General features: G+C 41.2%; 1 protein-coding gene and 1 long non-coding RNA gene across 3 annotated transcripts; both read left to right on the top strand.

Annotated features, from left to right (window-relative positions):
- Positions 1-3,900: 3,900 nt before the first annotated feature.
- foxa2 (forkhead box A2) lies at positions 3,901-6,321 on the top strand. Its single transcript, XM_072457694.1, has 2 exons — positions 3,901-4,210; positions 4,773-6,321. The coding sequence occupies exons 1-2, from the start codon at positions 4,139-4,141 to the stop codon at positions 5,952-5,954; spliced, it is 1,254 nt and encodes a 417-aa protein (XP_072313795.1). The 5' UTR covers positions 3,901-4,138; the 3' UTR covers positions 5,955-6,321.
- Positions 6,322-7,376: 1,055 nt separating this feature from the next.
- Positions 7,377-20,254, top strand: LOC140370767 (uncharacterized). Of its 2 annotated transcripts, XR_011928391.1 has the most exons (3): positions 7,377-7,690; positions 8,373-8,522; positions 18,886-20,254. It is a non-coding gene; the product is annotated as an uncharacterized lncRNA (long non-coding RNA). The 2 variants fall into 2 exon arrangements; XR_011928392.1 differs by lacking the exon at positions 8,373-8,522.
- Positions 20,255-21,484: the final 1,230 nt, after the last annotated feature.

Below are 21,484 nucleotides of genomic sequence, written 5' to 3'. Positions count from 1 at the left end.
TTTTCGACTAATTGATGACATAAGCTATAATATAATAGTCAGGTGCTTTCTTGTCGTGCAATCAGTAATGCTAAATGCATAACAGTTACACAGCACATTTTGAGCTGATTCACCACAAAGTAAACATGTTTTATCTTTACAAAAATAAGAAAACATACTCAAAGCTAAGTGGTTACAAATATAAGTGTTTAATTAAAAAAAGGAATGGCCATTTATCACGTCAGCGTCATCTGATCAGTGCATCTCTGGGGATCTACTCCTGTCTCTACTCCTGTGGTCCAATAGATAACCTGTCAACTTGTTTGATAAAAAGGCCAGCGGTCAACATGAGCCCTTTAGCATGACAAGGAGAAAGTATTGGATCTCTGAGGCCTTAGATACAGTCAACATGAGACATATCGGATGGCATTCCCAACTACATTCCAGCAAGAATCAAACGGTGCGTATTTGAGGATATCCTTAGAGCGTTTAGGGCTGTGTTTGCAGCGTGACCCGCCGGGGCCAGTGCAATAACTGTGGACTCCCTCCCACTGCAGGAACCACTCTCAGTTTTTATTTAGCCGCTTGTGTGCCTTCCCAGTCCAGTCGCTTTTCAGATTCATTTCCAGGTAAACACAGTGTGGCCAACCACAAACCTGGAGCCAACAGGCGTTGTCACAGCTGTGGCAGATAATGGCGAGCCCAAAGTGCAACCCGGCTCTGGAATGTTTACCGTCCCCACAGGCAAGTGGGCAGCAAACACTGTTTCTGCCACTTTGTGAGAGGGCACTTTGGAATTATTACTTTGATTTTGATGAATTACACACATATAAGCCCTTTACCCTCTTCTGCTAAGTACTCAGGAAAGTGCAACACATATAACTCTTCTTTATTCAATATCATGTAAAATATTTTGCATTCAGAGACACATTCAGTGCTTATGCAATTGAAACAGAACAATCTGACAAATATGTTTATTCCAATTTAATTTATATGGCAATTGTTTACAATGTTGTGAATGAACATGTCATTGTATTGTTTTACTTTATTAGTCCATAATTGGATATAAAGATAAAAAGGAGGTTATCTTTGAGATAATCTCAGAGGGACATTATTATAACAGACAATTAGCTAAGAACAAGCACAAATTGAAACAACTACATAATACACTTTTATAGTAATAAAATAATGTTTATAATAAAGTGTGAATACACTTCCCAATGTATTATACGGCTGTATCAGTTGACATTTCCGTATGGTGCTCTAATGGAAACTTCAAGTTTTACTCCTGACTTTGGCAAACTTCCGTGCCTCAAATAGCTCCTTGCTGTTTTGAAGTTTAGTGCTGACAGATTTCAGACAACAACCCTTGAATGCTCTGACTTTAAAATGCTTTCTAGGCTAGATTGGATTAAGTAATTGCCACTATTTGGACTATGGTGGAGGTTAAAAAGATGCAGTGCTCGGCTTTGGCTTTTCTATAAGTCTTAAGTATATGGGAAATCACAATAATAGTTCCAGCTTTTATGGAATGCAATCTAAAATCTTAGTCTTTACACATTCTCAACAAGACTTTGAAGGAATGTTCCACCTGCAAAGTCTTCCCCCACCACAGCCTGCACCAGCTCCTCCGGACAGCAGCAGCCTGTGATGGGACCCGCAGCACATCCACTTCACACTTCAGTCCAGGAGAGTTTAAGGCGCTAACACTTATAAGTGTTAGACTTTCACCTTTTTACTTTGACTAATAAAACTGTCCACACTTTGGTAATTACTGATGTAATGGGAACAAAAGAGATGACACCTGGACTTGCCAAATACAACACTAACTATAATGGAGGCTAATTAATTTGAGGTGAACTGAACTGAAAATCTCTGACAATCACAATCAGATTGAAGATACAATATTTTGTACTTCAAACAAAAATGTGTATTTTTTTTTCCAATTACAAAATTGCCATTGATAGCAGTGATTCCAAATGCTAGATTTTGGAATTAAAAGTAAATATTATTTTCATAAATGTAGGGGTATGAACAAATGCCTGGCTTTTTTCTTCCTCCTTTTTCCCCATTCTAAACCCAAAATGTGACCTTCAACCAAGTAACAAAATGCCCTCTGGTTAAATATTAAACCCAGAATAAGCCACATATCTTTTCAGAAACATAATGCCTGCTAGGTCATCGACCATACCAAATATAAGTTTAAGTAAACAAAGACATCACATAGTATGATAATGTAGGCCTACAGGCCACGAGAAAAGGGTTTCAACAATTATATTTTCCTGAGTTCTCTCTCTGCCCCGCACCACATCTAACCATAATATTTGAGATAATAACTGCACCCGTCGTATTTTTCCTCTTTATTTATTAAAGGCATATCGTCACCACAGTATAAATATGAGTGCAAACACGATTCTATTTGTTTTCATTGAATTATCATTATGGTAATGCTCCATCAACACAAGGCAGTAAAATGGACTTGACCGCGCAGAGGCGATGCGTAAAAAGCACAGATTTGACCATGTCCCACTCTCCTCCGCAGTGCCAATACTCAGTCCTCAAATACACACCGTTTTTTTCCTCATGATCTCATTTCCAAGTTAAGCAGAGTCTGTTAGTCCCTCGTCAACAAGACAGGTTTACTCGCCTTTACTAATGGGGCTCAATGCGGATAGTTATGCTCTTGCGTAAATATGCGCTCAAATAGATGTACAACCACGACACGTGGCCAGCCGGACTACAGCCTCACCTTCATATTTGTGCCATACAAACATACAGTACGGTGGGAGAATTCGAGGCCTTGGGGGCGAATCGTAGCTTGGCTACGATTGCTAAAAGTATAGAAGAAAATATAACTACACGACCATTGTTAAAATTTGGAAAATAAAATGTTGTGGATATGAATACGTCTGATTCAGCAAGTAAAATACACTAAACAGGACGAAGGTGAAACATTAAATTGTTAAATTTAATTAAAATGACTGAATATAAAATAGACCTATACAATAATTAAAATGTAACATTTGTTAAATGTTATAACCACACAAAAACCGCCAACGATAAATACAATTATTGCATGAACTGTAATACGAAAGCAACAATATGAGGAAGGCTATTAAAAAGCGTCAATTAAAAGTGACCAACAGAGGGCGTCGTAATGCTGCATTGACTGACATATTGAACCCGAATTAAACACTTTTCTAGAATCGCGCGCTCAAACACGTCGCCTCGCAAATATTAGTCAACTATACTTATATATAAAAAACAATATCCCCCTCAGGATAACTTAGCGTTTAAAATGTACAAGATGAAAGGTTATCTATACTAAAAACACAAATCAACAAATCTTGAAAAAACTAACCCAAGCACCCAATTCAGCTTACAAATGTGTACAAAAATGTTTGTCTTACTCTTTCATTATGTTTGTCCTTATTTCAAATAAAACATACACTGGCCTTACCACAAAAATCAAGATGCAAAATAGCTAAATACTAAATTACATTTGCGTATTTGTATCCACAGGCTACACCTTTAGACTTTAACCCTTTGTGCTTCCTGTTTCGTATTGCCATGCGGAAAAACATTTCTTCAAATAACATTTAACCAATAAAATGCTTAACGTCAACATTCTGCCGAAAAGTCATGTCAAAGCGGGAATACACACTCTTGTGAGCTGTGTGCATTGAAAACTAACCCGGAGCATAACAAGAAAAATCCTCATTTTCCTATACGTCTTCAAACACAAACAACCCCTACAATAAACGAACTTTCTAATGAAGCTTTTCATACGACACTGTTCTTTTGATTGGCCGCAGGTGTACAATTGGAGACGTCAAGGGGGTGGTGGGGGTGTGGTGTTGGAGCTTGAGGAGTCTCACGCCTAGGTGCGAGGAGATTATTCAAATAGGGCCCAAGGCGTAGAAGTAGGGATTGGAGGCTTGTCTGGCGCACACTGCTATATCACTGCGCTAACGGGCAGCACGGAGCGTCATTTGAACAGCGCTCAGTGACAGACGGAGCACGGCCATCACATGCGCCTGTCCTCCACTGACGGGATACATCACCGACACATATCCAGTGGTCCCCAGTCCGCACCTACCTATTAGACCGACACTTTTGGCTTTTTCCTCTGCTGGGAGACGCGTTGTGGAAGTCCTCCATGATGCTTGGAGCAGTTAAAATGGAAGGACACGAACACACCGACTGGAGCACCTACTACGGAGAGCCTGAGGTGGGTACCTTAAATATATATTTCTTTCCCTGTCTAAAGCCGATCCCATTTTACACAACTCAATATTAGCCCTGAGATAATATTAACTTTGTGATCAAATATTGACTTGAGGCGCCTCCAAATCCTCCCCCATCTCAACGCGAAGCGACGCAGCGCGCTCTCTTCACCAAAGTTGCTTGAAATGCAGCACTGGGAGCCTCATACAGTGGGAAATAAGGCTACTACTATTTTCAACATTATACCCCACTTTTAATGTGCTCTTTACCATGGGGGGCCATTAAGCGGTCTGATTTCATAGAGATTGTGAGCGCGTTTTGGCAGATCGGGCGCACGCAACTCGAATTTGTTCAGCAATCCACAAATTATTTGTGCTTCTCAAAAACAAGATAATTTTCCATTAATGCTTGTTTTCTTTACAAATTATAAATAGAATTTGAAATAATAAAATGTGCGCATTTGGCAAACTTAGTTTCAAATGCTTTATTCACACTTTTTAAGCACAATTTAAAGTATATGCGCTGTTCCCAGTGTGCGCGCTCCTAACGACTGTTTCTCATTTCAGTGTTACACTTCCGTGGGCAACATGAATACAGGCCTGGGCATGAACTCTATGAACACCTACATGAGCATGTCGGGCATGAGCAGCACTGCCAACATGGCGGCCAACTCCATGAACATGTCCTACGTCAATACTGGCATGAGTCCTTCCATGACGGGCATGTCACCGGGCACCGGGGCCATGAACGGTATGGGCGCGGGTATGACCGCCATGAGCGCGGCGCTGAGCCCCAGCATGAGCCCGATGACAGCGCAGCCCGCCTCCATGAACGCAATCAGCTCCTACACCAACATGAACGCCATGAGCCCTCTTTATGGACAGAGCAACATCAACCGCTCCAGGGACCCCAAAACTTACCGCAGGAGCTACACGCACGCCAAGCCGCCATACTCCTACATCTCCCTCATTACCATGGCCATCCAGCAATCTCCGAGCAAGATGCTCACGCTGGCAGAGATCTACCAGTGGATCATGGACCTCTTTCCATTTTACAGACAGAACCAGCAGCGCTGGCAGAACTCCATCCGCCACTCACTGTCCTTTAATGACTGTTTCCTCAAAGTCCCCCGCTCCCCGGACAAGCCTGGGAAAGGCTCATTCTGGACTCTGCACCCGGATTCAGGAAACATGTTTGAAAACGGCTGCTACCTGCGGAGACAGAAGCGCTTCAAGTGTGATAAGAAGATGTCGTCCATGAAGGATTCTCGGAAATCAGGAGACGGCTCCCACAGCAGCTCTGAAAGCTGCAACGGCAACGAGTCCCCTCACTCCAACTCGTCCTCCGGGGAACACAAGAGGGCCCTGGCGGACATGAAGAGCAGCCAGGCCCTGAGCCCGGAGCACGTCGCGGCCCCCTCGCCCGTGTCCCAGAGCCAGCAGCACCTCATGTCCCAGCACCACGCTGTGCTTGCGCATGATGGGCATCTAAAACCCGAGCATCACTACTCGTTCAACCACCCGTTCTCCATCAATAACCTCATGTCGGAGCAGCAGCATCACCACCACCACAAAATGGACCTTAAAACGTATGAACAGGTCATGCACTATTCGGGCTACGGCTCCCCCATGGCAGGCGCGCTCTCCATGGGCTCAATGGCGGGGAAGACCGGCCTGGATTCCGCCTCTATCCCGGACACTACTTATTACCAAGGCGTGTATTCTAGGCCCATCATGAACTCCTCATAATACACACGGACTGCCCTCTTCTATTTGTACATTTGTAAAAATCTATAGAATTTGTGTACAATATGTATTTGAAATATTTTCCCACCGGTTTAGTCGTCCAATTTGTTTTGTAGTCTGATTATTTTAATGCTGATGATGATTCAAGTGATGTGAGCAGATCTGTTCAAGACAGGACCCAAAGACATTAAACAAATAAATACAAAGACGAACGTGCTGTACATTTGCATCCATGCACTCACAACCGGAGTTCTGTTTCAACGTTTCCTCAGTCATTTGTGTAATTCTATTTATGGCTTGTATATGTGTATTCTTGTAGTGACAAGAACAGAATCTATATTAAAGTGTTATGCTTTTGTTTCTCGAACACGCTCATTGTCTCTGATTATTATTATTATCATTATTATTATCATCGTTATGTTATCTAATAAGCTTGTATTAAAAGTGACATTTTATAAGCTCTATAAATCAATTGTAAACGGAATCTTATTTGGTAAATGCTTATAGGGGCACAATTTATTTTCATACTCCTACAGACAAGATGCTTTTGTTTCGAAAAGAAGGGATTATTAGATTTGCTGGTCAACATGAGCACACAGATCTCCATTTGTCATGAAGAAAAAGTAAACAAAACAAGCATATGCTTAATAATCCTAAACACAAACTCAAGGGGAATACATTATTAACAGGCAAAAGACACAAACGTGAGGAAAAATGAATGGACGTTTTAACAACACAGCTTTCTTGCATCAAAATGTGCAGATATTGTCTACAGATTTCTGGCGGTGCGCGTAAAACCCGTGCCAGGTGATGCGTAAAAAATCATCCACGCATTCATTCATTCAAATTCCCACAGTCGTGTTATGATTCTCACTGTCACCCACTGTGACGGGCTGCCACTCATCCCCATTACACACACACACCTCACAGTTTAGATGAGTGAACACGATTAAGTGTCTTTGTCACATAAACCAGCATCCCGCGGCGCAGGAGAATGACCGCTGGAAAAGGGGCTGATTCTGGAACAGAGACTCGCTTTAAATTCTCTCCCCACAATCTGGGCTCCCATTGTCTCGCGACTATTTGAAAGTAGTCGGACCCTCCCCTCTCGTTAGATAAGATACAGGTTAGTGGTTGTAGTTGTTGTAGGACAGGACCCCGAGCGCTTTCCTCCTGTGTCCGGCTCATACAGCTCAAATCCAAGGCCACAATCTGAGGCGGACACCTGCGCTCTCCGCTCAGCTCCGTCTCCTTCTGAACGCGCGGGGTCTAAAAGTGCGTTTATAAGCCTGGCCCTCTTTACAGATCACAATTTAAACATCATGATCTGCGAATAAACAAGACGAATAAACAATTGAGTCGAGGCTATGCCCACATATAGGAAAAGTACACACACCAACCAAATTGCACAAGTGTAAACTTTGAAGAGGACGCTGCTGTAGCTCTTTGTCAATTTACACAGACATTAAATTTGGTCCTATTCATTTTAGACATATACTGCTAAGCTGATTTTTTTTTTTTATAGCACACTGATCGATATCTCGGTAAAATAATCATTTTTTTTAACTAGCGGGGCAGTGAAATCTTTGCTTTGTGCTAAAGTCAACAGTGACAGAGTTTGAGCTCAAATAAATGCCGTGATGTCTGGAGCCCTTTGCAGAAGGCACAAGGCGAGCTTCTACAATGGGATCCTGTGTGGCTTGCCAACATCCAGTCAAGCACCGGCTGTTTTTGCGCAGGTACGACGCCTTTTTATTTCCCTTTTTAAACTCTTCTATGGGATGTAGATGTTGCTTTGGTGGTGGCCTTTTCCCCGACCACGCGCACAGAAGGAGGGGGTAAGGAGGCTCATATCCTAATTCATGAGAAAGGATTGAATCTTGAGATAGGGTGGTGCAAAGCTCCTGGCATCTGGGACTTGTGTGATCCAGGGGCTTGCCTCATGTTTCTTGCTGTTGTGACAGAGAGTTATGTTGCTGCACGAGAAGAGCAGTGAGTGAGCGACGCGTAATGTGCATCGGCAGTGCCTCCGGCATGGCAGCAAGTCTTCCTTTTAGGCATTAATAAAACGTCAGTGACAAAAATTCGTTTCAGTTAAACATATATAAATACGTGCGAGTATTTTATTTGATAGTATGTGATCTATTGCTGTTTGATTTATAGGGTTTTACGTGTTTTAAACTGTGTGTAACATTTTGTACAAAGCAAATATCACCAAGCATGAATTACTTTTTGTTATAATAACATATTATTATAATAATTATTGTTATCAATGTGATTATTACTATTACTATTATTATTATTACGATTATTATAATTAGTAATAATAATAATGATATCAATCGCAAAAGTATTATTATTTTATCTGTATTATTATTATTACTGTTTTTGTTCTTTTTTATTATTATTTTATTGTTATAGTATTACAATTAAATGTCATGGTCGGTGCATGGTGTGGATGCCTGGACAGCCTCCCCCGGACACACGGAGATGGGACTGGCCTTTCAGTGTTACTGGTTCAAAGGTACACAACCTCAATCAGCTCTGGAGCCTAGAGGTGCACGTGCCCAGGTACAGCGCCTCGCGAACAGCTTCTTTTTTCTGGCTCCGTCTCTCAGACGCACAACTTTGGCTCCTGCACCATCACATTTGATGTTATAGCAACTATAAAGTGTAGCTCAGCAGCCTGTTGAGGCGGCGCAAACGTAATTTCTTGGCATGTTGTCTGTCACATTTGCATTTTGCTTTTACGCAGTCTTAAGGCTACCTGACAACTGCTGTTGTACCCGTTTAAATACCACGGTCAGTTAACTGTTTCCTCTTTCTTATCATGTCTCGGGAAGCAGATGTCTCAAGGCAATGTCTCTGCAGCAATGGATTTTGAAGCTGAGTTTTGGGCCTCTATTTTCACAGAATGACTCAGTCCACGGTACGGCCGGTGCCACCCATGGGCGTCAACAATTGTAGACCTGTAAAGATACCGTGCTTTTTATCCGGCACCGGACTTTTATGAGAAACATAAAAGCGCAAAGATCCCAAGTTGTTTTAGGGGAGTAACGTGAAATAGGCTTTATGGTCCCGGGACAGCAGTGTTACTTATGGTTTATTATATAGGCCCCATCCAAAGTTGTGCGTAATGTGTTATGCCATGTCAGAGCAGTGTATTGGCTCATTGTCTGCCGCACCTATAGCAGCGTGCTGCAGCCCGCGCACTAGAACACCCAAGTAGATCTGTCTCCATGGAGACGACGGGACACCGGTCCAACAAGCTGTAATTCTGTCTCAGCCTATTGCAGGGGAGGGCCCGTTCACGATAGCGGGACTTAACTCCTCTTTGAGCAGAAACACGGCTAATCCAGCCTGTGAGCGGCCCAAGTGCCGGCCCTTACTATATTAAAGCCCCGCAAAGTCAGAGCCCTACAGCCACCCATGGCTTCACAGCGGGCGGCCCCTGCGCAGTGACACTGCGCAACACGTGCGTGCGTGGATGCCGGAGATATGTGGATTCGTTTTCACAGAGGTCCTCTGGTCCTTTAGTCAAAACCATACCCATTTTTTGTCTTTCTTTTTTTAAAGACCAATCTAAAATGGCTTGGTCTGATAGTCTTGGCCTATTTAATTTTATACATACTCAAACTAACCATATAGACACTATAATATAATAGCCTAAGCAAAGTCACAATAACTTTATTGTATACATTTGTCTTACATTTAGCAAATAAAATTATATATATATATATATATATATATATATATATATATATATATATATATAACAATATATATATAACAATATATATATATATTGTTATAAAATGATATATATATATATATATATAATTATTATTAGTCTATAATTAGACAGTTCACAGGCCTTGTTTAGGTTGTAGCCTACTGCAAATGTGTGCACAATTTAACATTTACAACAAAGATAATTTTCCTGTGACTATGACCTTTTTTGTATAAAATCTGCAGGAGATCTCCGCTGAGGTATTTGCTTCGGTGCTATTCCTGTTGAGCATATGGAAAAAGCAGGGCAGAGGCGGGCGGTGTGCGGGTGAGAATGCGGCCTCAGACTGTGATGTGTCCAGGCTCCTCTCACACCACTCTGTGACATTCCTGTGTGGGACTCCATCATGTCCACTCACACACACACAGCTCCGTCAACAATGCCCATTGACTAGTGCATGGCGGCGGCAGCTGGTGCAGCGATGCACTGACCTAAAGAGCACCATTCAGCCCCTCTCTGCCCCTCACTGCTGGTGTCTCCGCAGCTTTTATGTGTCTGGAAGGGGATGGATGGTCAGTGTTTGTCCTACTGGAAGACTGCCCCTCGGCCTCTTACCAAACCCAAGCAATCACAAGAAGGGCCATCCTGGAAATCTGTCAGATAATGTAAATATGTGGAAAAAGAACTTTCCATCCAGTTTCAGAGCAGCGTGATAAAATATAGATGAATGGCTCAGAAACGGAGAGAGGCTCAGCCGCACGGGGGAGATAAGCTGCTCAAGGAGAAATCTAAGCTTTCATGCAAGTAATAAGTGTGTGGCCAATCACGCAGAAAGATACTATATTGCTGCAAGATTAGAAGATACTCAAAATATAAAGTTTGGAATCACTACCAGAAAATGTATTATGTTTGCTTTTACAGGCATTTCCCATGGCACTCAGAGATCTTGTCTGGAAGAAAAGGTTGTCATAAAATGATATGTCAGTTATAGATGCTTTGCTATAATCGATTTGCTAAGATTCCTTTATTCCCCTGGAGAATATGGCCCATGTCTTTGATCTGTCTTCCTATAGACGTCTGACCAAACAATACTGTGCAAAATGTATTTGTAAGAAATATGAACAATGAAGGGAGAATAATTTATTACAAATATACGGAAATATAAAAAAAAGCAATAATAAAAATCAATAATAACATAACATAAAATAAATATGGGGCCGAAATGAACCATCGTCTAGTTCATATTAATTAAAAGAGTTAGGGTCACATTCAAAAAAGTTAATTTGTATTTGCACAAATAAATGTATTCTTCTTGCAATTTACCTTAGATTTTCATAATAAACATTTTAAAAATAATAAATCATTACTACAAAGCTCCTTTTCCCCCACATTACCACATCAACACAAGTTTTCCCTACATATCCAACACAGGGCCTCTCTATGACAAACAGCATGCTGCAACATCTCCCCAGTGTTCCAGACCCAGGAAGTAGTGCCAGATCTTCACCAGCCAATCACAACGAAGGACACCCAACTCATTAAAAGTTAATGAAACCTATAAACGTGGTGCGCCAGCGATTCATTTAAACCCCCAATCCAATCTCCTCTCCCGGCAAAGGCAAACAAGCCCGTGTGCCCCCCAAGTGCCGCCTCCGGAATAACAAACTACCCAATATTTTGTCTGCATATGTCCTCCTATGTGGACATGTACACCCCTGATAGGCTATCTTACAATGAGATTTGTCCAATTTAGTGAATGCCAGACCGGTTCTGTGCAGGGCGAATTCTGTAATCTGACTGCTAGTTGATTTTAATGCCGTTCCTTTTACAACCGCTTCTGCTTGTCGGGAATGGGCCAGAAGGAGATATGGCATTTCAGCATTCATGAGAATCACTGACATTCAAATAATGTGCTGATTTTAATACGGTTTGAGCGAGGGCCAAATGTGCGTGAAAGAGGCTGGTCATGGTTCTGTGAGTGTCAAGAGCGAGTCCTGATCCATGTAGGTGGAAAAGGAAAAAAAGAAAAGCTTTTGAGCATATTTCTTTTAATTCCCAGTCTGCTTCCAACCAATAAGGACTACAAAAGACAACACAATTTATTAGCTTTATCGACATGTATCTGTTCTTCAGTTTGAGGCAAAAGGTTATGACGCAAACATTATAGCTGGATGTGAAAAGACCTTTGGTAAAAATAAATTTTAGAAACATTCTTTAGACATGATGATATACTAAACAAACAAAGGATTTTTATTATTTGGCTCAGCTAAATTAGATTAAGAATTTACCCAGGAATAAAAAAAAAAAAACTATTGACACTAGCATTTACTACTGTATGAGTTCTAGACCTAAGTTAATTGTTTTGTCATTTTAAGAAATAATTTAAGTACAAACATCTTCTTTGTTCACAGCCTAATATTGTCATCATCAGACATTTCATGTTTTTACCTCTTGTAACCAATCAACACCAGTAAAGTGTCAAAAGCCTGTAACAACATACGCCTTGTCTTTTAAGAAGCCCTATTCCTCCACACTGCCCCTTATTACTTCCCCTGGGATGAGTTCAAATTAAATTCTCCCAGCGTATAGTGTCACTGTCATCCCGTTAATGAATTCCCATACCCTGACTCCAATCAAATTAATCCCTGTTTTAATCTCATATAAACGTCGGAGGCATTTAGAGTGGTGAGGCGGGCAGGAAGGAGACGCTGGGGAGGAGGTTGTTGTGGCAGATTAGGCTTGAAGTATGAGGCCGTCACTCCACTGGTCCCCTGACGCTCACTATTTAACCCTCGCCTGCTTGATGCTGACAGAAACATCACAGCACTTGTCACTTAACGTGCGCTCAGATCAGGGAAGTCAATTGGTGAAGATTTATAGCGGACAGCAAGGATGTGCTTAAGGTGAAGGAGGGCCGGTGGAGATTTCTGCAGTGGAGGGGTTTGAGGGACAAAAATTGTGTTCCCACAGAAAAGTATGTTTTTGATTGAGCACCAAATTTTTACATTGCACAAAAAATATTTGCTGATGAACATCAATTATATGTTAACGTTCTCATGACTTGGATTCTAAACCTAGACAATTTTCTGAAAATATTTGGAGTATCATCTACCAGCAGAAATCAAGGTCTGAAAACAAAACAAAACCCAACATTAACTAATTAGTGCCAAACCAGTATTAAACATTAAACAATAACTGGTAATATTCTTCTGCGTCTGTTTGAAGTCATGGCTTTAGTCAAGGCAGCGCACAGTTTCAGACCGCTGGACAGTGGCCTGATGCAAACCAGACATCCTCCATATGCAAACCATTTGGAAACTAGAGTATTTTTCTACTAATCATTACTGCAATATGTCAGCTGTCTTCCTCCAAAAGCTAAGGATACATAGTGTGTTAAAAGGCTTATTAAAACAAACAATATCTTCAGTGCTTTTTAAATGCAAATACACTGGCTAGACTTGTTGACAGAGAAGCAAAGATGTCCAGATGGCAGAAACAGGTTCAATAACTTCACATATATATATACATATATATATATATATATATATATATATATATATATATATATATAGTTATTTATTTATATATATTTATATAGCGCTGCATAGCTGCATATCTATAGACAGGTTGCATATCTAAATGTATAGTATTATTTAAGCAGAAGCTGCAGATGACAGATGCTTCTGAAGCCATGTTTGGCAGTTCAGAGGACAGTTTGGAGCCTTATAGTCCAGTCCACCAAATGTCTGAACAGTGATGGTTTATTGAGGCATCTGTAAGCTTATTCCGTTTATTGCCAAGCTTGGCTCATGTACCTAGCGTCATGGAAAGGGTAAAACGCACACACACAAAAGTTTGCTGTTTGCCTTTATTCCACCAAATCCTCGACAGCCGTGCTATAGCCCATCACTATTGACGCCATTGTGCTGTCACAACAACTAAACACATCATTTGTGCTCAGAAACTCATCCTGTATGTATCCAATACCAAATGTTTGGCCAGTGGAAGAGGTGGCATGGGGGGGTGCATAATTTGCTAGGAAACATTTTAGCGAACATTTGGTGATAAAAACGTCGGCGTCGGCCCCAAGGCTTAAAGCAATTAATTCAGGATCCTGACATAAACTCTCAATCCTTTGACAGCTTGGAGCTGAAATAAAAATGCTAGTTCTCCTGGGAACGGCAGAAGATAGCTGGCTCTTTTCTGGACTGTTTGCTCACTGGCCCTGAGAGCAATCTTCCCCAGTCAGAATGAAATGCAAGGACACAAACAATGTACGGGCCAGAGAATAGGAGATGGGGAATGAACAGTTTGGACTATTTGCTCAGCAGAAGGGCAGCCACAATGGCCGGCCCATGGCTTTCCCATGCATCAAGCTTCTTAGTCTTAGGCCTCCCTTTGTTGCCTGGTTTCTTCTTCCACAGCCAGATAAGGGCCCAGCTGCCCTACACTTTTAATTCCTATTATACACAATACTGTATGGTCATTTATCTGCACGCATTCTGCTGACATCACTGTGTTGTCTAATTGGAGGGTTATCGTGTGTGTATCTTGGTTCACCTTAGCATGTGCACTCGTTTAGGCCATGAATCGCGGTTAGTTTGTCCGAGAATGGAGGAGGGGTATAAAGCATGACCCCTCTTCTCCTCTCCGTGAAGTCAAGCACTGGGCGAGATAGTGATAGCAGTGTGCTTTGCATAAGCCAACGCTGTGTTCTCATTTCAGAGGAGCACTGCAGCTCAAAGAAAAGGAGAGATGTTGTAAAAGTGAGGCAAACAGAGAGGAGTCCTGTTTATGGAGGGGACAGAGCTGTACTTTTCCAGCCAAAGTAGAGAGCGGCTGAGGGCTCTCGAGGTGGAATGAAATGCTCTCATTATATGACCTAATGGCAGCTCCAGCCCAAGGAGAGGGCAAACAAGTGTAGTGGCTTGGGCCCACAGAGCATCCATATTGTGCTCTTTTGTTTTGTCCTGATGGTGTGTGTTTGCATTTACATTGACCAGTTTGCTGTCGAATGTGTATTCACACTCAATAGATGCAATGTGGTCTGCATTGCAGGAAATGGAAGCATAGCGTAGTGCCTTGTTTCAGTCTGGTGTGGTAAAACAACAATAGTGAAAGTATTTAAAATAAACAAACACAGAAAACAGAAGATGGCGGGATGTAGCACAGGATCAATACACATAAGACGAGGCAGCATATTCATGCATGTGAGCAGACCCTGGCCTAAAGACAAACACACCTCCCCTCCCCCCGGGGTCCGACCCCTTGGGTGGTCACGCAGCGGACCACAATATGATGTTGTGCAGAATAACCTTTGAGAAAAGAGCTCCCACATTTGTATGTGTAACGCAGGAAGTGATGAGTGCAAGGATACAGTGCTTAAACAACAATGCCATAAATGCTTGATTGTAATGCCTAAGCTCTTGATCTAACGCAGATCGCATTTCAAAGTGCCAGCGGCTGTGCCAAGACAGGTCCCAGGAAGGAGATCCTTTTGTTACTGGCACAAATGCTCAATTTTAAGACGCCGCTTAATTTATGAGGAACATTGCACAGGGGTTTGACCTGTGGTGGGAGCAAAAAGCAGCATCATTAGAAACAGTATTGGAGCTAGCTTCTTAGAGCCTAGAGCTCCAGCGCTTTGCTAGCCTGTCAGCGTGCAGGTACAAGATAAATCGTCTATTTGTGCATGCTGAGAGAGCTGGGCTGCTTGTGGGGTGGTGCTCTGAGCTTCACGCTCCAGCAGCGCTCAAATAAAGCCCTGTTCCAGGCATTTCAACATCGCTTAAGGTTGTCCGTGCCCGTGTAATTTATGAGTTAAGAGGGCTCTATTTTTTACTTAACGTCACTACGACCTACAATCTTCCAGCATTCATGGGTGGAGAAAAGAGCTGCGTGTGACTCATAGGAAACTTACAACACTCCTCCAATTACCTTAAACAAAGGCGGCCTGAGTGATCGCCGGAGCACTGAGGTTCAGCAGCAAAATGTGGGTAAGAGCAGAGCTGTCCCACTAATGTGACGGACCCACGCTTCCACAGGTGAGGCCTCGGGTGCTGAAGCGGTGACGGGTCAAAGACGGGGCTCGTGGGTGGTCATGTGACAGGCTGGCTGCACACTGGCATAGGATCCACGCTGGCAAAAAATTTAATCCTTGTCAGATTGTGCCGTGGCTTTTTACATTTGAATTTGTATTGAAAAGTAAATATGCAAATGTATTAAAGAGGATAAGGCCCAGGCAAAAACCCAGGACAGTTCATTAAATTAAAAAAATAATGACAATTTAATTTCAAAACGTACATATTTGGAATTTGTGATGAGGACCTATAAATCTGGTTGGAATACATTATTATTTTCAATGTAGTTTTATGCTTCAGTTAATAAAGAATTTACCACCTGCCTTAGCTGTTGATTATTACAAAATATAACTTTGCATTATAGGTTTTTATGGCAGCTATAAATGTATGGTAATAGGCTTAATAATTATCTTTTATATTATGTGTAGTCAATAAACTCATAATTTAATATTTTCTATTTGATTTGTATAGTTTTTTACACTTTTTTAATATATCATAGGATGTATTATTATCACATTGCCAAAGATTAAAGATATACATATGATATATTTTAATCTAAATTTCCTTTATTATAAAATTATTATATCCGACACGAGTAACAATTTCCATCAGAACTGGAACTGCTTTATTAATGACAGTGAAGATGAGGGCTGTAGTGTGAAGAACACACAGTGTGTACAAATCTGCTCAACGTGGAACATCCCATTTGATCTCTAACTCAAAACCCCTGCAAAAAATGATTTGTTCAATTTACATATTGCCTATTAATAATTAAAACGTAAATAAATATTTAAGAAGTCAGTAAGTAATAAATTAATAAACGTTTTTAAATAAAAAAAACTATCTGTGTAAACTTGATTCCATGTAATAATAAGGATATATTATAATAGTATTTTACTAAACGTACATTTTCTCTCAAATTAAATTCTATCAAATTACTAACTAGATAATCTCTTCGAATTTATTTCAAATATTGTAGGTAAGGTTTTATATTATATTATATTGTCCAAGCAATATAAATAGCAAAGAGTATTAATGACAATGTGTATTCACCATTGAAAATAAAACATGCAAATTACTATCATTACTTTAAATTTAAATATGCGATAATTTCTCTCCGCTATTCCATTCATGCAGTATGAAGCCGAGAGCTCGCCGCAGCCACATATTACCTCTGGCAGAGTGTGAATGTCAACACCCTGTAAACACCTTTGACACACATGCTTGAATGCGACGGGCGAGTTAACTAAACATTCCTGGGTGTTCCTCATAAAGGTCTACCACTCATCCAATAGAGCACGCTGACCCGACTCCCACGCTCCCAACTACCTGAACAGCGCCGACCAACCCAGCTCATTCCATTTATATTCTTTAATAATAAAAACTAGTGCTTTTACTAATGCTTGCTTTCATTTGAAAATAAAAATGAAATTATTAGCGTTGGCTTGGACCGAAAAGTACAATTCCGACCTGCTCTTTAACACGGCACAATGACAATTTCAGATGGCAGAGATTCAGACTCCCTCAGGAGAGATCAACAACGCCGAAGTATACAAGTGTGCATCAAATAAATAGCGGGATGGGATTTCTATAGAGGCTTGCGTCTTTGTCAAACAGGGCTGTAACTGACTAAAGCGCTCCCCACGGCACGGGTAGAGAAAGGTGGGTCCACACACACACACACACACACACGCACACGCACAGGCACACGCACACGCACACACACACACACACACACACACACACACACACATGCTAACACAATGTCCCCTTCAGTCTTGGGTTGTGACCGGTCCATGGCATTGGCCAGGTATGTCAACTATGTTTGCTGAGCTATCCATCAACCGTGCACCTTCCCTATACCCGAAACAGGAACTTTTGTTTAAAGCATGCTGAGCCAATCCTCTGACTAGATTTATTTCCCTATTGCCGACGCACAATTTATTAGCACTTTTGTTCTGTATTTTGCTCCTTTATGTAGGTTGCGCACGCGTTGGATGCAGGGTACAATCTGGGTGACACGACTGCCCCCTTATCATCTTTGACCAGGGTTAGCAAATAAACACTGTATGCAAACTGGGTATAAGAAAAGGTAAATTTACAGCTCTGTGATGCTTTTAAATGATAAAGACAATGTTTAGGGGGTTTCCTACATAAAAAAACAACAATGGCGTTTTGATAACAGGTTTCGGAACGTATATGACGTAGGTCTGAGTCACTTCGTTGTTGCAGCTCTGGAACATTTAGTTGAATTGTCACAAAAAAGTTCCCAATGAAACAAACGTTATAGGGCTGGTATGTTTGCACTGCAGTTAGACGCTTTTTACTTTATTCCCCGAAACACAGGCCTATTTATCTCGACTACTTCTCCTCTTAGTGAGATATGGCTAAATGTGCGTTGTTAATCATTGACTTTAGTACTGAGAGTATCCTGCTTTGAGTGGCCACTTTGCCTGTTCTTGTGCTGCACTTTTAGCCATAAATGTTCTCTCCAAATCCTACACACTATTAGCACTTTGTGGGGCTCCCTCCTTATAATGGACCACAGGCATGCCGAGCTAAATGAAAGATAAGAGATGGTGCCTTTTAGTGCTTTGTTCAAATGTGTAATCTAGCCCTAAAATAAATTTGGCTGGGCTATTGTGAAATTGTGATTGCTCATGTATTGCTTAAATCCCACTTTGACAGGCGTAAAATGAGCCCGGGCTTCTCTTTGACGATTGAAGATGGAGTGCAAACGGAGATTAGGGGCATGTTAATTAATTGCTGGGTTAGTAAGGTACTTGTCGTGTCAGCGGGCATTTATGGGCATTTTGACAGGGATAAAGTGATAATCATACTTGCAGAAACAGAGCTAAAGACATACAAGAAACAAAAAACAATGTATTATTAAGCCCGATATACTGCCTTTAGCGGGCCTCAGACAAAATTAGACAAACACAAAGCAAACGAAATAATCAGATAACACTGCATGACCTTTTTCTGAATAGAAAATAAATACATAAATAAATAAATACGAAATAATTATTTTCAAAATTAATGGGGAAACTGATAAGACCTAAGCAAAGATGTAGAATATGTGTGAATACAAGTTTAACCAAGCTTGTTTTCTCTCTCTCTATAGATGAAAATGGCCTTCGCTCAAAGGAAACTTCCATGTCCCATCACTGTCGTCGCACTTGGCCGTTTCCACGTCTGACCTGTCTACAATATGTAATATCAGAGCTGTGTCAGAGCTGAGCTGAATGGGAACAAAAGAGAGGCCTCCATTAATGATTAACTGTTCTAAAAGCCCCGGCTTTTGTATTCCCATGGAGCCTGGGCTATCTGGCCGCCATGTGACATGCTCACAGCGTTTTTCGAGCAGATTGGGGGAAAGCTAGTGAGCAAACACAGGTGCTTTGGAGCAGCACTGCCGACGCTGTCAGGGACAACCACAAACAAGAGCAGCTATGCCTGGCTAAATGAATCCCCACCCCTCCCATCAGCGTCAGCGCCCCCACCCCGCACCATACAGCCTTGCGCTGGCCTGAGCGAACTGTTTGCTAGAGCCATATAGTCATCCCTCCATTGAGTCCAGTGTCCGCCACAGGCCAGCCTCTACAACTTCTCACAGCCGCCAAAGAAACAAACAAATAAAAGTGAGGATGGCCGAGAGCTCCTTTGAGGTGATGGCATTTGCTGTGGTCATGACTAGTGGGAGAGCAAACAAATTAATGGTGTTCCAGTTTTCACTTTCCAAACCAAACTAAATGTCTTTTGGTTCAAGTGGGGCAATTCCACTGACCCTGGTGTCAAATGCTGTATGAGGGCTGCACACTTTCGCTCTCCAAACGCCAAGAGGAGGCCATAACAAATTAAACAGCCCTGGAGTATTGGCTAATGAAGAAGTAGTATGAAGCTTGTTTATGAGTTCTAAAGTCAGACCTGGCTGCAGCACTTAACCTTGTCATCTGCTCAGCGGGATGTGAGGGGGAGTCACACAGCCGTGATAACACAATCAGATCACATCACGCTTTATCTTAAAATGGCTTTTCCGCTTAGAGACAAATGAACAGAGGCTGATAATGGAACAAAGGCTCACCTCTGATTGGCCATCTCGGCAAAAGAAAAGAAAATTATCAGGCCCGAAAATTCGCCCTAGACAGCGTTTATGCCCGTTTCAATTTTCTATTCTATGAAACAAATATTTGAATTGTCTTGAGCGCAGGGTGTTTTTAAGATGGCTATATGACCGGAGCTCTATAAAATAACTACTATCACTGGAAAGATGATAAAAAATATTTCAAAACAAACAGCATGAATCAACAGGAGAGGAAATTAAGCTGTAAAGGAGAATGAGTAATAAAGTGTCAATAAAAAAGGTCAAACGTGGCGGAGATGAGGACCAGAAGTTTTGGGAGAATTTAAAGCACTTTTGGTGACTTCTGCACCCAATTCTGAGAGTCAGAGAGAGGCGTGTGAGTTCAAGGATTCTGTCAGTGCTTTGTTTGCTCACCTCAGAAAAAAGATGGGAAAAAAGGCGATATAGACCAATATCTTCAATGTGAAAAAACATAACAGAAAGAACTTCTTATAGAAATTGCCTAAATACAATATGGAAATATACATAATACACAATAGTTGAGAGCAAAGTGAGCTTGAAATTACAAAAGCCTTTTTTGAAAGGATGAGTGTGTTCATGTTTTATTTCAAGCGAGAAATTATAACCATAAAAGTTCACTGAGGATGTGGAGAACAGAACTGATTTCTAATGTTTTTAGATTAATAATTGGAGTAAATAAAGAGCATACACTTAAATCAACGAATGTATTGAAGTTGCTTTTTAAAAACTATTTAAAAAATGCATATTTGCATGAAATTTCCAACAATCCAAATCGTTTTGGATAGCATTTAAAGCACACTATCTGGTAGTACATTTTTTTATTTTGTACAATAATAAAGCACCTATATTCACATGGCCCTAGTTTCCATCAAAATCACACAATGTACATTATTTTCTTACAGCAGTAATTTGCAAATGAACCCGCTCTGACCACACGGCATGTTTTAGTGCAAATGACGATGAAAACTTTTACGGACAGATTATGTAGTTAGAGATAATATTTTTATACCATTAATAATATATTTTGATTAAATTGCTTACCAATGATAATATTAGCATTCAATAAATCATTCAGTTAATCACTAATACGTTGTGTTGAAGTGTTGATGATTACCTATTCATTAATCACTGATACCGAGGACATATTCTATAGAGTGTGTATTGTGTAAAGTGCATATTATTCCCTAGCACCATCTCTCCATTATTCAGACAGGATTTGGCTAGTATATATTGCTAGTGGCTCATCTCGACGCCAGCTTCCTGCTCGGATTTATCTCGCGCCAACCGTGAGCAGAGTCTGACGAGAGGAATTACAAATCCGCACTTTTCGGGGTCTTACTGTAATTCTCCGCCATGTTGGAGAGGAGGACTAAAGCGTGTGCATGTGTGCAGGAGAGAGGGGGGCATCTCGAGAGGGGATTTGAGGCAACATCTTTGTGGCCCGCTCATTGTGCCTCGCTGAAAGTCGTCCAGTCTCCGATTGTCTGAGCTGACTCAACTCAATCAAAGAAAAGTTTTCCAGTAATGAAGCAAGACATGAAAGCTGCTTTGATCTGAGGGACAATGCTAGAAAAATTGAAAAGAGCAAAGTGTGCACTAAGTAGCGGCATTAACCCCT

The sequence above is a fragment of the Eucyclogobius newberryi genome, unplaced genomic scaffold, assembly GCF_026437365.1.
Source record: "Eucyclogobius newberryi isolate DKJ021-1_F unplaced genomic scaffold, fEucNew1.0.hap1 SCAF_21, whole genome shotgun sequence".
Taxonomy (NCBI): domain Eukaryota; kingdom Metazoa; phylum Chordata; class Actinopteri; order Gobiiformes; family Gobiidae; genus Eucyclogobius; species Eucyclogobius newberryi.
The sequence above is the reverse complement of the archived record's forward strand: the minus strand, read 5'-3'. Positions and strand labels throughout refer to the sequence as shown.